Source organism: Gadus morhua, chromosome 1, assembly GCF_902167405.1.
Source record: "Gadus morhua chromosome 1, gadMor3.0, whole genome shotgun sequence".
Classification (NCBI taxonomy): Eukaryota; Metazoa; Chordata; class Actinopteri; order Gadiformes; family Gadidae; genus Gadus; species Gadus morhua.
Genome location: NC_044048.1, coordinates 9,393,524 through 9,408,252, shown reverse-complemented (window position 1 = coordinate 9,408,252; position 14,729 = coordinate 9,393,524). Strand labels below are relative to the sequence as shown.

Here is a 14,729-nt window from a genome sequence, read left to right as displayed (position 1 = left end):
GGCAAGAGGGAGGGCCAGCCGCATTGGGATGTTGGCTTAACGACAGTCAGTTAGAAAAGGGGTGTGGCAGGGGAACAGAGAGGGAGAGAGAGAGAGAGAGAGAGAGAGAGAGAGAGAGAGAGAGAGAGAGAGAGAGAGAGAGAGAGAGAGAGAGAGAGAGAGAGAGAAGAGGAAGGCGGGGGCAGAGGAGCGCCGGGGCGATATAAAAGCCCACAGCGAGGCACGCTGCTCTCTATCCTGTCCCTCTGCCCCTCTCCAACAGACACAGGCAACCGGCCACACCCCCCCTCCCTCCACTCTCACACAGACCCATCTACACCTCGCCACCGAGCCACCCCACTCATTCATTCACTCCCTCACTCCCTAGCTCTCGCTCCGCTCGCCCGCCGCATCGCTCTCGCGCTCTCTCTCCTCCCCCCCCCCCCAACCCCTGTTCTCTGCCTCCAGTGTTCCCCTTCGTCTCCCCCGCCTCACACCCTCCCTCCCTGCCTGCCGCCCGCTGCTGTGTTCGGAGCGCGATGGCCACCGCCATGTGGAGAATGAATGGAGCCGGGGAGAAGATGTCTGGTGCAGCACTGCTGCTGCTGGGAGCTCTGCTGCTCAACAGTGAGTACCCCACGCCCTCCCTCCCTCCCTCCCTCTCTCTCTCTCTCTACCGGGATCCGTGCTCTCCTCCCACCCTCTTTACCTGCCTCTCCCTTCTCCCTCCAGCCCTGGAGAACAACGGCTCTCGTGGTGGTGGTCTCATGCTGGGGTTGTGGTTCTGGCTCTTCTTATTATAGTTCTTATTCTGGGTGTGTGTTTTATGTGAGTGTGTGTGTGTGTGTGTGTGTGTGCGTCTGGTTATCTGTAGATGTAAGTATGGATCTAGTTGTATTTCTTATTGTAGGTGTAGTTTTGGTGAGTTGTCGTCGCAGATGCGGGTCGCGCCGGTTGTAGTAGTAAATTGAGGTGTGGCCGACTGAGCGGCACTCTGCAGCTGGACGTGTCGCGCACGAGATGGAGAGTCGAGATACACACACCAATGAGACTGAGAGTATAGACACAAGGGCAAGTGTCTCTCGCTTCTCCTTTTCTGTTGATTTCTTCTCGGGAAATGACAGACAAAGGAAATTCCCCGCTATGATGACAAATTCATTCATCTGATTCTGATTAACTGCTCTTTTATGCTTGTGTGTGTGTGTGTGTGTGTATGTCTGTGCATGTGTGTGCGCGTGTGTGTGTGTGTGTGTGTGTGTGTGTGTGTGTGTGTGTGTGTGTGTGTGTGTGTGTGTGTGTGTGCGCGCGCGCGCGTGTGTGTGTGTGTGTGTGTGTGTGTGTGTGTGTGTGTGTGTGTGCATGTGTGTGTGTGTGTTTGAGAGTGTGTCTGTGTCTATGTGTGAGTGTGTGTGTGTGTGTGTGTGTTTGTGTGTGCGATTCTTTGTGTGAGTGTGTGTGTGTGTGTGTTTGTGTGTGTGTGTGTGTGTGTGTGTGTGTGTGTGTGTGTGTGTGTGTGTGTGTGTGTGTGTGTGTGTGTGTGTGTGTGTGTGTGTGTGTGTGTGTGTGTGTGTGCGCTCTGCGCCGGCTTTGTGCTGTGCATGGAGGCACGGTGGGAACGTTTCATGGCGAATTACAGCGAGGGTAGCAGAGGGCAGTATGGTGGTGCTGGTGGGGCTGGGGGGGCTGCTGGTGCTGGTGGGGGTGGGGGGGGGGTGGAGGCGGGGGTGGTGGGCCACAGCACCACCGGGGCCGGCTGCAGACACAAAGAGGTCTGCACAGGAGGGGAAAGTTACCGTTGAGGGTAATTATGCACTACGTCCTGCAGTGCAGTTTGGGTGGAGCTTGCATGCGGGTGGCTGTGTTTGTGCCTGTGTGTGTTTGAATGTTCATCTGTTCGTGTGCATGTGTGTGTTTTTCTGCGATTTAGTCGACATTGGTACACTGGAAAAATGAATAGAACAAATTAAGAGCCACAGCTACATCAAAAGGGAGGGAGGGGCGATTTCCCCCGCTCCCCCCCGGACCACCCGCGTGGCCGGGCCTGCCGACCGTGTTTCACTGATCAAAACCCTGTAAGGTTAGAGGTTTGTTCCATCTGTAAACATGGAAGCCACATATCTTTATAGGTGAGTGTGTGTGTGTGCGTGTGTGCGAGACGGTCTGCCAAATAACGACTTTGTATGTAAGCCCTAACGCTAATGCATGTGGGAGTGCATCTGTTTGTGTGTTTACGTGTTTGTGTGTGAGTGTGGTTGCCCGGTGTGCGTGCGGTGTGTGCGTGTGTGGGAGTGTGCATGTACTTATGTCTGTATGCATGTGTGCGTGCGGTGTGTATGTGTATGTGCGTGCACTCGTTTGTGTGTGTGTGTGTGTGTGTGTGTGTGTGTGTGTGTGTGTGTGATTCAAATTGCAGGGTGATGTAGGGCTTGGATAGTGTTAACGTCCCGTCGGTTGTAAACGTAAGCTGGTTCTGTCCGGGCCTCCCGGTCTAATGACTTCTCCAGACCCACTCAGGACTGGTAAAACGGACACACTTGGACAGATCCACTCCATGAGACACGGCCCCTAACTCCCCTGGATGAGGAGGAACTAACCCCCTCGGAGCAGTTTTGACTTGTGAAGGGGAGGAAAACATCATGTGATGGTAGAAAACGTCGGTGCATCCACTTCAGAGCAACACAGTCATGGCGTGTGTCCAGCAGTCCAACCGCTGCTAACTTAATGAACGTGGAAATCGCATTAAAAGGGACACGCCCTCTTCCCCGCGTGTACAACAGAAATGCAGTCATGCACACAGAAGTGTCTTCTATGTTTTTGACCTTCTCGATTAAACATGATCCCCTATAAAGATCCCATCGGCACCAACGCCGTCGTTACAAAAGCCACACGTCCATCCGGTCGGATCCAGCCAGGCCGCGCTTCACGTTCCAGTTCTGCTGCTCCCATTCCTGCTTTTCCCCTCCTGACATTCTTCATGGTCGGGTGTGACATGCCCCACTTTATTCAAGGTCTAAAGGCTGAGCGTTTCCACTTTCTATTTTAAGAGGTTGCACCGGGGTGTTGTCACAAGCCATACCTTTACCTGACCTGTGTCGCCCCGCTGCGTACACCCAGCCTCCGTCCCACGCTGAGCCACCGCCCCTCAGCCCTCCAGGACGGGGCCAACTGGCCCACTGCGGTGCACAGCGCTGCCGGCGGGCATCTGGAGGATAGGTCAGAGCTGTAATATACAGCGGATGTGATTGGATGCCGGAGAGAAGATTTAATCTGGAGCGAGTAAGGTTTGTCTCTGTTCAGCCTGATGGCATAAACAACTAAATATAATACAATATTCTATTCTTGATTCCCAAATCGAGTGCGGTTGATGAGATGCCATCAGCCTGCTCTTTCAGACCCACTGCTGCCTCCAGGCCATTGAGGTCAGTCCTCATTTAGGGAGCCTGGACAGGAAGTGTCCGTGTTTCACACTTTGTGTCGGCTGCTCTTGGAACGACAGCACATGAAGTCGTCCCTTTGTCAAGTCACCCATCGAAATAGATCACAGATGTTGTCGCAGCACATTTCCTGTCTTGTTCATGCTTTCTGGTTCTTTTGTGTGTGTGTTTGTGTGTGTGTGTGTGTGTGTGTGTGTGTGTGTGTGTGTGTGTGTGTGTGTGTGTGTGTGTGTGTGTGTGTGTGTGTGTGTGTGTGTGTGTGTGTGTGTGTGTGTGTGTTTAATCCATGCTACATTGGATTGCCGCTGTGGGTGACGTCAGTGATGTCACCACCAGCTCAATGAGTGCCAGAGGAAGAGGCAGCTGATCTCAGGGTTGTGTTAACAAACACTCTGCGTGATTTACATGGACCAAGTATGCAACACACACACACACACACACACACAGAAATAAACAAAAAACAACGTAGAAAGGCCGTTTGAGGACTCTGGAAACCATTGGAACCATTTACGGTAATAAACACATACAAATAAGCACATTTATGGAGGTAGAAGTCATGCTTCAAGGGGAAATGATGCAACGCAAATAGAGCCACAACATTGGCAATAAGGCAAAACAACGCTAGCAATGTTATTTTAGTTTCTACCCGTTGTATAAACCTGGTTATCTGAATTCCTGAACTCTTAGGGCTGTATTTACATTTATCTGGGAATATCACCAAGGAGGTCAAAACATACATGGAATGAAAATGAAAATATTTCACTTTGCTTTTTTCATTCAATAGCATTGATGTGATAGGCGGGAGAGAGAGAGAGGGGGGGGGGGGAGGGAGAGGGAGAGGGGGAGAGAGAGAGCAGAATAGGCATCAGAAAATGAGTCAAAAGCACTTCTGTGACGAACATGTTTGGACTGGTTTTGCTGGGCCAACGGCCTGCTCCCTTTGAAGCCGTCCAGTCCAACGGCCTCTCGGACCGACGCTGCTTTAGTTTATTACGTTCCTGCTTCCCATGGCTTCCATTCAGCCCTGCTGCCGGCCCACAAGTATGCAGTGTTGAAATGGGTACGGTCGCTTCGTCTGCGCATGATGTAATCCAACGCCTCTTGGAAGAGTCTCTCCAAAGATTTTGGGGGAAAACCGGTGCTAGAAATTCTTTCCTTTGTCCCAGAAAATCTATTTTTTTCCAACTGAATTCTTCGAGTGGAAGTTATGCGGCTACAGGAATCGACCAATGCGCACGGGAGGGTTGATATCAGCGGCATTGATGAGTCGATATTGTGTGATATGTTGTTGTCCCAGATGGCAGATAAGTGAGTGTTTTTGGTGTGCATCTGTGTGTGTGCGTTTGTGTCCCATGTGTGATTGTGTATGTGCGTGCATGCCACTATTGTGTCACTGAATCATCCCACTATTCCTGCTTTGTGTCACAGCACTTGATTGACATTTTGATCTCCTCCCACTAATACAGTCCAGTCATTCAGAGCCATGAGCCGAGAACATTGAGACCGTGAACCCGGTGGTCACACACAAAGGAGTCCCACATTTGGTGAAGCACACACTCACCCTCACTCCCTCAAGACAGTCAGAAGAGTTCGTCGGGGAACACCTAATCGAGAACACAGGGTCTATTGGCCGGAGAGAAGGCCCGCATCACATCATGGGTATCTGTTCTGAATGTCCGCCCCGGTTCTCAGTCAGACGGGGCGTCTCTGCCAACACAAACAAGGGCCTGAATATTGCCACTGTCTTTCTCATGGCCTTGGCCCATCACCCAGCATTCTTCCAGCTCCATGGTGTGATGGAAGCATTCGGTTGCCGTCATCCATTGCGGGTGTGGGCCTTTTACATAAGCCTTTGGCAGAGAGAAGTCTTATGTCAGCCCCCAGGGCGTGTGTTTCGCTGGACCTGGAGTCAAGGCTGAGTATCCATGACCGCTTGCAAGGAGCTTTTCCTTGGAGACACGCTGCCTTCGGCCTCACCATCGTATTCTCAGTTTGGTGGAGCCGGTCGCCAACAACCACTTTGTATCACTTTGAGCGGCCCAGTAGAATGCCACATCCTTGCTCTGGATCCCCTTTACAACCCTCGCCTGCACGGGATTTTTCCACATTTGCGATAAGGGAACCAAAGTTGATGAACTTCTTTCGAAGCCAGTCAGGCTCTTCCAGGGAAATGTAGACTTATCATAACAAAACCCAAAGTGAGTTGTCACCACCCAATGCTAATCTTCCGCCAGGGAAAAGAGGGGGTGGGGATGGAGGTCCGGGGTAAGAGTGAGCAGGAGTGCATCGTCTAGCAACAATATTTACCTTAGTGAAACAGTGCTAATGAATAGCAGGCGCACCGACATTCAAATCTTCCTTTCCCTCCAAATGACTGCAGTTGTGTTCTGGTGAGCATGTTGTTCCTTGTTCCCCTGGCACCCAGCTGCAGGTTTACAGATGTTGGGGCTGTAAAGAGTGGGGAGGGGGGAGGTGGGAGCCATTCCCTCACAACAGAGGACTCTGCACATGGATCAGTGCAAACTCTAATGCCTAATCACAGATAATTCATTTTGACGATTCCTTGTGTCTCACAGGCTTTAAGCTTTTCACATTCATTGCTGGATCTTAATAAATGGCCTGATGGGTGAAGGTAGAATCAGAATGCATATTGTGAAGTAAGTGGAGACAGCGCGGCTGTCCAAACCCATTTCAACCCCCAGTTCTGCACACCGACAGGGGAAACAGCTAATTGGCCTTGGCAGGGACCTTTTGCTGCCACAATAATTGCTCCTTGTAATGAATGCTCAGCAAGTCGTTTGGGATGTTTATGGGGACTAATTGAAAGCACAATGTTGCTTTATAGATCTTAACTGGATGGTGTTTGTTTGGGGGGCTGTGCTCAAATATGTGTTGCCTGTAGGAGGTTCTCAAAAGAGGGAAATAGGTGGTGTTTTGCTCAGAATTTGAAAATGTTTGTGTGTGTGTGTGTGTGTGTGTGTGTGTGTGTGTGTGTGTGTGTGTGTGTGTGTGTGTGTGTGTGTGTGTGTGGGTGTGTGTGTGTGTGTGTGTGTGTGTGTGTGTGTGTGTGTGTGTTTGTGTGTGTATGTGTGCGTGTATGCATGCATGTATGCTTCAGAGCACACAAGCATGTGTCCATGTGAGCAGAAAAGTGTGTGCATGTGTATGTGTATGTGTATGTATGTGTGTGTGTGTGTGTGTGTGTGTGTGTGTGTGTGTGTGTGTGTGTGTGTGTGTGTGTGTGTGTGTGTGTGTGTGTGTGTGTGTGTGTGTGTGTGTGTGTGTCTAACCGGTTGTCAGACCGGTTGTTGATGAGTGAGTGTCAGGCATTTTTTTGGAATAGTCTTCCCCGTCCTTTCTGTACTAGCTGCTAGTCTGAATGTGTCTATGAGGCCCGGCTGCCCTCTGATATCCTCTGCTCTCCAGAGGCCCATGTCACCGGAGGGCGTTGGAACGTGTCCGCAGACATCTGCTGTTACACAGCCCAGCGCCGCGCAGAGACCGCTAGGCTGTTAGCCTCTTCTCACCAGCTGCCCGGGGCTAGCCAGCCTGTCGCGCTAACAAGATAGTTTTACTTTCTTAAAACTTTGTCTCATTATTTTATTTATTATTTATTTTTGTGATGTAGTATTCTTTTTATCGCTCCAGAAAAAGGGGAGGTTTTCAAAGAAAAAAGAGTTCAGAACAATGAATGTGTGTGTGCCTGCCTTATCTCATTATGTGCTGACATTTCGGACTGGATATTCAATAATAAAAAGCCACATCATAACAACGAGATAATACAAAAACATTCCCAGAGCAGCGTGCCGCATTGCAGACGCTATCCACCCAGGTCTGCCTCCAGTCTGCCGCACGGCCACACAGGCCATGACATAGCTGACATAGCTTAGGTGGGTCCATAATCCCAGGCCTGGTGGGCATTATCTGTAGCCCCCAGCATGTTCACCTCCCGACCACAGAGGGGTCAGCCCACGCTGTGCGCCATCACAGCCACATCCTGTCATAGGATGTGCGTGGCGAACATTCCAGAGCTGTTGTTAATTCCTTTTTCGAGATTTTCTTTCGTCCCCCCTTTAGTGTTTTGTCTCAAGACCCCAGAGGTGTGGGCGGGGCCAACAGAGGTCAACCTCTGCCACTATTAGCCTCAGAAACATAATCACTACTCAGGTTTGCCGTCGTGGACCACTAACCCTGGGTTGAAGACCCCCCTGGCTGGGTGTGGCGCGCTTCCATCCACAAGAGGAAACGTGAGCTCGTCAACGTACCAGGTCACCGCGGTTACCCAAGCATAGTTCCATCGCAGCAGAGTCCAGCTTGATCATCACTGTGTGTATTTCCAGCCCCGTGTCTGTCTCACTGCCTGCCTGTCTATCCGTGTAAATCGTGTCTCACTGCCTGCAGTGCCTGGGGCTGAGGGCCCGGGGCCCTTGCGGAACTCCACTGACCTGTAGTGAAGCTCCTGAGCATTATGAATGGACCTCAGTGTGCAGCGCTGACGGGCCCAAAGCGAGATCCTCATGTCCTTGAGTCAGTCCACCCTGCAGGAGCGTTCCACGCTCAGGACACTTCCCCCAGGCCATGGACACTGGGAGGAGGGCTCTGGGACCTGACCCGAGGGTTGCTGATCGTGACTGTTCCGTGAAGGACTCTAGGGAGGGACGGGGGACGGGGGACGGGGCGAGAGGGGGAGACAGGGTGGACGCCAGGGCGCGGCTGCAACACATCTGGAAAATAGGAACGCGTGTGGATTTAGAGGAATGGGCCGGTTGAGGGGGGGGGGAGCAGGTGTTCAGAGTTACAGTGTTATCTCGGAGGATTGGGTGGAGGACCGAGTCATGTGGACGGAGGCTGTAGTGTAAAAAAACGGGAGGAAGTTAGGGGCGCCCTGAGGGTGGGGTTCGGGGGGCGGGGGGGGGGGGGGGGGGCCTTGCGGCAGCTGCTCTTCTCCTCCCCTCTACCGGCTCAGTTATTCCCCCCACAAAGGAGAGAGGAGACGTCCTCATAAAGACCATGTGCAGCAGGACCACCGCCACGTTTCTACTCGATCCTCTCCCAAATGTCTTCACCCCCCCCCCCCCCCCCCATTCCTCTTCCATCGTCAGCCCGGACAAATCTGCAGCCACCGCTTTCCCCCCCCTCCCCCCCCCCCCGGTCTTACCAAAGACACCTCTCCTCAGACAAGGAAGAGCAGCCGGTTGACCAGGGTGAAAGAGAGCTAGGGTGCTAGGGGGCGGAGTGGCTAGGACGCTCGGGTGCTAGGGGGCTAGAAAGCTAGGATGCTACGGCTCCCGGTGGCTAGGGTTGAGGTACGGACAGGGGAAGGTAAGACTGGAGGTCCCTCATTGCTGCTTCGTAGTAAAGGTGTGCAGTGTGTGAGTGTGCAGACGCATGGACACACAGAGACATACACGCATGCACACATATTGAGAGCATAGACACGCACACACACGCACACACACGCACACACACACACACACAAGCACATACACACACACACACACACACACACACACACGCACACACACACACACCAGGGCCGCACGAGAGCCAGGTGGCCGAAGCCCAGAGAAAACGTTTGGGGGTCAGGATGATGGCTGACCTGGTTATAACCCATAACCAAGACCTGGTTATGGTATAGTATAGACCAAAGTAAAGCATGCTACCTCCACCACTTATCAACCCCTCCCCACCCCTTTAAAGTGTGCAGCTTTGCTTCAGAGATATCTGGGATTCTGGCTGTCATGTCCCCAGCCCCTCGGCCCCCCCACATCTGCCTTGGAGACCCTGTTTGCTATGGAAACACGGGCCATAAAAAAGCAGAGAGCAATCACAGCCCTGCCATTCCAGTGGAAAGAGCACATTCATGAAGGAACAGCGGCGCACTGCATGGATCCACCGGAGGGACCGTCAGGGAAGGCGTTCCGTCTTTTATTCTGGTTAAGTGCAAACACATTGTTTTGAGGATTGTTTAGCAACCTCAAACCACTTGACAGTTCGGCGGATAAAAAACGATTTACGCCTTAACTCATTGGTCCTTCTCTTCTGTTTCTCGGCATATGATATATCGTGAGTGACTATCGGATGTAAGACTCGGTGGATCTTGCTGGATCTTTACAGATCTTCAATAATTTTGAGGAAGAACCCCCCCCCCCCCCCCCCCCCCCCCCCCCCCCCCCATCCCCCCATGCGCTCTGTGTTGAGTGGAATATGAAGGGGATCCCATTGCCCGTTTGGGCTGTGTCAGCCATCAGAACACATATAGGAAGTATCCTTATGAGCGTCATTCTGAATGATACACTCCAAAAGTTAAATGAATGTTTATATGAAAGGAAGTGCAAAATCCTATTGAATTACATTTCCTCCACCAGGGGAAAGTTAAGGGTAAAAGGCACTTAGGAAAAACCCAAATGCACCCTGACGTGGCTGTGTAAAACATCCCTGGCTTTGCCCTAGCGTATAATTGCTGCTGATGGATTGGACCACAAGCTGCTTGAAGAGGCAGAACTTGAACCATCACTCCCGTCTATCGTGTCCCACTCTGCCTCCAAGCCATGAGCCAGCCCCGCTTCGACTGCCACAACCGTTGCCCCCGCACACCGCCGACAAGCCCGGGAACACCCACCGGGGCCGGCCACAGCACCCGGCCCCACGGCCCCACCACTGGGCCCCAAGGCACCACCACTGGGCCCCAAGGCCCCACCACTGATGTAGATGATGGAGGAGGAGGAGGAGGAGGAGGAGGAGGTGGAGGAGGAGGAGGAGGAGGAGGAGGAGGAGGTGGAGGAGGAGGAGGAGGTGGAGGAGGAGGAGGAGGAGGAGGAGGAGGAGGAGGAGGAGGAGGTGGAGGAGGAGGAGGAGGAGGAGGAGGAGGAGGAGGAGGAGTTCCCCTTTTGTCTGACACCCTGGCTAGATGCTATGCTAAGATCAGCTCATGAAAACAGTGTGTTGGAGCAGGTCCAAGGTTGTGTTGCAATACGGGGTGAGTGTGTTATGTATACCCCTGGTGTGTTTGTGTTGGGACTGGACATCAATGGGGTGGTCTCCCTGCTCCAGGGGCTTGGGAGCAGCCATCAGAGACACTCTCGGCTGGGGTTTCTGGGGGGATCTGTGACCATCGATGCATGGTTCTAAGGGTGACTGATACAGAACCATGCAGTCATCAGAGATTCACACCACCTGGTCTTTCTTCACAACATACACATCATTTTCGGGGCCAAACATGCATTCCTCTTGCTTGTACTGTACTAATAAATAATAAATCATTACGTTAATAAACACAGATGATGTAATAGATATTGATTTTAATAACACAGTTAAGTATTTATGATTTATTCCAGCACACATCAATAAAATATTTATGAAGAGCTCTGCACAGTTTTTTACTACTAAATAAATCACAATGCAGGCTACACAAACATTATACAATGTCCATAATATAGACACCATAACACACACATTTATCCGTGTTCTGTTTGCATTAACAGCTCTAGAGAAGTGACGTCACAGTCATTACTCCTGAGGCTGCTACAGCACCTTCACATGGGCAGGAACACATACTGTCTCATTCTGGAGTCAGTCACCGTCAAATTGCCCCATTACACGATCCATAATATAGTATAATAGTATAATTAGGGGCAGTAAAGTCAAGGTGTTTGAATCCAAGCCAAAGCTTCTGGGTTCTCAACCCAATGTCCACAGCCTGTAGGAATCCTTGAGCGAGATGTTAAACTGCCTGCCGCTCCTTAATGGAACCAAAAAAGGCTCTTCAGGAACATAACACTGGTAGACCTTTTCAACGACATTTGTGAATAATACCGGCCATTTTGACCCCACCCGCGCCTCACATGAGCTGTGCTTTATTTTGAAGACCTATTCACCTCAGCAATGCTAGGGACTGGGAGGAAGCCCTCCCTCAAACACAACTCGATCCTCTTATTGTAGGAACAAGATCTCTTCCAGAGATGGGTGTGGTACCAGGGAACCGAGACCTCATGACACAACTGCTCATTCCCCTGGCCTGCTGCCAGAGAGTGCCTTTCTATTTGGCTAATTATCAATTAGTTTCAGTTCTTGGCCAAGCACACGCTGAATGGATGTGGTGGGCCTGGGTCTCCCAGGCTTGGTCTCTATCCAGCCGGCTGCACATGGTCACACTCATACACACGCACACGCACGCACGCGCACACAAACACACACACACACACACACACACACACACACACACACACACACACACACACACACACACACACACACACACACACACACACACACAACTTGGGTTTTACATTGAAATTGAAGTGTGTTTTCATCTTCAGGTGATTTTCAGAACATGAAAAATAAATATTGCCTTCATTAGGCTGACTTCAGATTGAATGTTGATTGTTAAAGACAATCAAAAATGGCTGTCTCGAAGCCATTATTTTCTCACTGAGCCTCCAGCTGCCCTTTAAGGTCTCTACTATATTCAACGTACATTGATGTTCTCACTCATCATGTCTTTGTTTGTTTCTCTTGTCTCCTTCCCTCCGCGATCCATTTTCAGATGGTTTGATGTGTCTAGGGGACGACACAGAGGCTCCCACGGTGGTGGATGCCTCCTTGGATGCTACCACAGGTAAGTGTCCATCAACGCGGCAATTCCTGCAATATGCAACATGCCTCCAGCCAAGTCTCAAGCTTTTCTGTCACTTGTGATTAAAAGTACGCCGGCTAGAAGTCATTAGCATCCATGAAATGCTTCCATTCAAGACATACTCACCCACACAACAAGCTGTCTATCCACTGCCCTCTTTTAAAGTGCATTTGTCTTTTGATGTGCAGGAGCCCCAGACAGCCCGGCCCCAGTGGTCCCAGAGGCCACCTCTGAGACCCCCGTCCGGGCTGACGCCACGACCGGCGCGGTCACCGGGCCGCCGCTGGCCGTCTCCGTCATCACCAACATCACCTCCAGCCTGCTGGAGGTGGCGGCCCAGGAGACCGGCAAGAGCACCCCGGAGCCCTCCGCAGTCCCGTCAGACGCCACCGAGGCCCCGGCCGCCCCGACGGACCTCGAGACGAAGGCCCCCGAGACGAAGGCCCCCCTGAAGCTGGTGGTGGTGAGTGTCTAGAGGCCCCCCGGCCCTTGGAGAACAGTATGACCACTGGTGTGTGTGGTAGTCGTAGAACATGAAGACCGTGTTAGGAGACACACAACACATCCAACTCATAGTGATTTACATGTGTGTGCGTGCCATTGTGTGTGTGTGTGTGTGTGTGTGTGTGTGTGTGTGTGTGTGTGTGTGTGTGTGTGTGTGTGTGTGTGTGTGTGTGTTTGCGTATGTGTGTGTGTGTGTGTGTGTGTGTGTGTGTGTGTGTGTGTGGGTGTGTGTGTGTGTCAGTGTATGTGTCAGTGTTTGTGTGTCTGTGTGTGTATGTGTGTGTGTGTGCGTATCTGTTTGTGTCTGTGTTTGTGAAAAATGCACTCAATAAGTTGAAACTTTTAAAACTTTTTGTCTTTTAAAACAATAAACTGGCTTCATACCCGGGGTCAAGGCACACGTACTTCTGATGCCTTGCCAGTATGACATGTTGTGCAGCCTATTTAGAAGAGCGTTGTGTGTGTGTGTTTGTGTGTGTGTGTTTGTGCTGTTTTAACACAAACCAAGAGGATCTCATCGACAGATGCATCAGCTCACTTTTGAAAACACTTGTGTGATGCTGTAGAGGAGGGACGCAGAGATACAGAGAGGGCTCCAGCAGTGGAAGCCTCCGCAGGCTCCCGGGGTCTTCCTCCATGGTCGGAATGCTCTGCTCCCTGTGCTAACGCCATCTTGCTTCCCCGCAGCCCGTGGTCAACTGTGTGGTGAAGGAGGGCATCAAAGCCGAACACGTCAAGGCTGTCGTGACTACCAGCACCTGTGTACGTATTCAGCGCAGGCGATGCCTCATACAAAGCATCACGCACACACACACACACACACACACACACACACACACACACACACACACACACACACACACACACACACACACACACACACACACACACACACACACACACAAACATGCACATAAACACACACACAATTAATTATCAACCAACCTTGTGGAAACAGGTCCACAGAAGGCAGAGGGTGACAGCAGGCCACCCCTATACTCGCTCTCCACGGGGCTGTTCCCCTCCATAGCCAGGGATGGGGGCCCTGAGCACGGGGCCCTTGGGGGGAGCGTGTGTTTTAATGTAGAGAGAGCGGTCGGAAACGTGAGGACGATGAAGCCGAGGACAGTTCTTTGGCCGTTCTTCGGCCTTGGTAAATCTTAAAGTCGGAGCGGACCCACAGGGAGATATTTCCTCGGGTCTCCTCCCTGAGCGTCTTGCTGCGGAGCGCACGCACACACACACACACACACACACACACACTCACACTGTCACGTGGACGAACAGTCAGGGCGGGGCCAACGCACTCCTGGCCGCAATCATTTGAAATGAGGTGGAGCAGCTGAGAGTGAAGACATTGTAGAGGGGAAACAGAGCTGCGCTGCCACGGGCTGAGCTCCGTGACATCACCCTGTTACACAACCCAGTGCTCAGGGAAATGCTCTCCATTTTGTGAAATCAGATTCATCAAATTATTTGAGCCACCTTTAGAAAAAAAACAGGACTTGAATGGATAAGATCAATTATATGCAGAGGTCACCGAGACTCTGAATAGCCACCTCTTCCCACCCCTCCTACTTACTGTATGTTGTACGTCCTGGCACTTTATGTACGCACTTATTGTATATCGTACTTAGTTATAGTACTTAGTTGTGTAGCATCTAATCATAGCTATCTTTGTTGTCTATGGGGAATGGGTTAACCGAGAGAGTGTTAGGGCTTAGCACTTGGTTCTATGAACATCCTTGCTGATACATATTGTTGTTTCACCACCTTCTGACAGATGTGCTTATGTCAAGCCACCGAAATCTTTTGACAGGACCACCGTTGGAACCGCTTCAGGAAAGAGAGATGTATTTGAGATGTATCAGTCTAAGTATGCGTAAACGACTGACGCTTGACGCTCCTCGGATACAGGAGGAAACGATGGAGGCCCTGCGGGCAGCTCCTGCAGCCTGGTGTGCAGCAGAGGTCTGCCGTCTGGACGTCTCCCAGGACGGCAACAGCATCCTGGTGGCCAGCCCCGACGGTGGGTCCCGCCTGAGCCACCGCCGCCACTCACATGACACACAGGACTTCCTTCACAGTTCCTTACTGATGTGGTACTCACTGATTGTGAACTAATTGACCCTCTTCCCCCCCCCCCCCCCCCCCCACCCACAGCTACACCTAGTGTT

At 51.6% G+C, this 14,729-nt stretch overlaps 1 protein-coding gene across 1 annotated transcript in view; it reads left to right on the top strand.

Annotated features, from left to right (window-relative positions):
• Window positions 1-218: 218 nt before the first annotated feature.
• cd34 (CD34 molecule) overlaps window positions 219-14,729 on the top strand; it is a 17,370-nt gene continuing 2,859 nt past the window's right edge. Inside the window, exons 1-6 of the mRNA XM_030369415.1 lie at window positions 219-606; window positions 11,959-12,030; window positions 12,237-12,511; window positions 13,240-13,314; window positions 14,470-14,581; window positions 14,716-14,729. The exon at window positions 14,716-14,729 is cut by the window's right edge and continues 39 nt beyond it. Coding sequence (XP_030225275.1) covers window positions 519-606; window positions 11,959-12,030; window positions 12,237-12,511; window positions 13,240-13,314; window positions 14,470-14,581; window positions 14,716-14,729 — 636 coding nt within the window. The 5' untranslated portion in view covers window positions 219-518. The remainder of the gene's footprint in view (window positions 607-11,958; window positions 12,031-12,236; window positions 12,512-13,239; window positions 13,315-14,469; window positions 14,582-14,715) is intronic.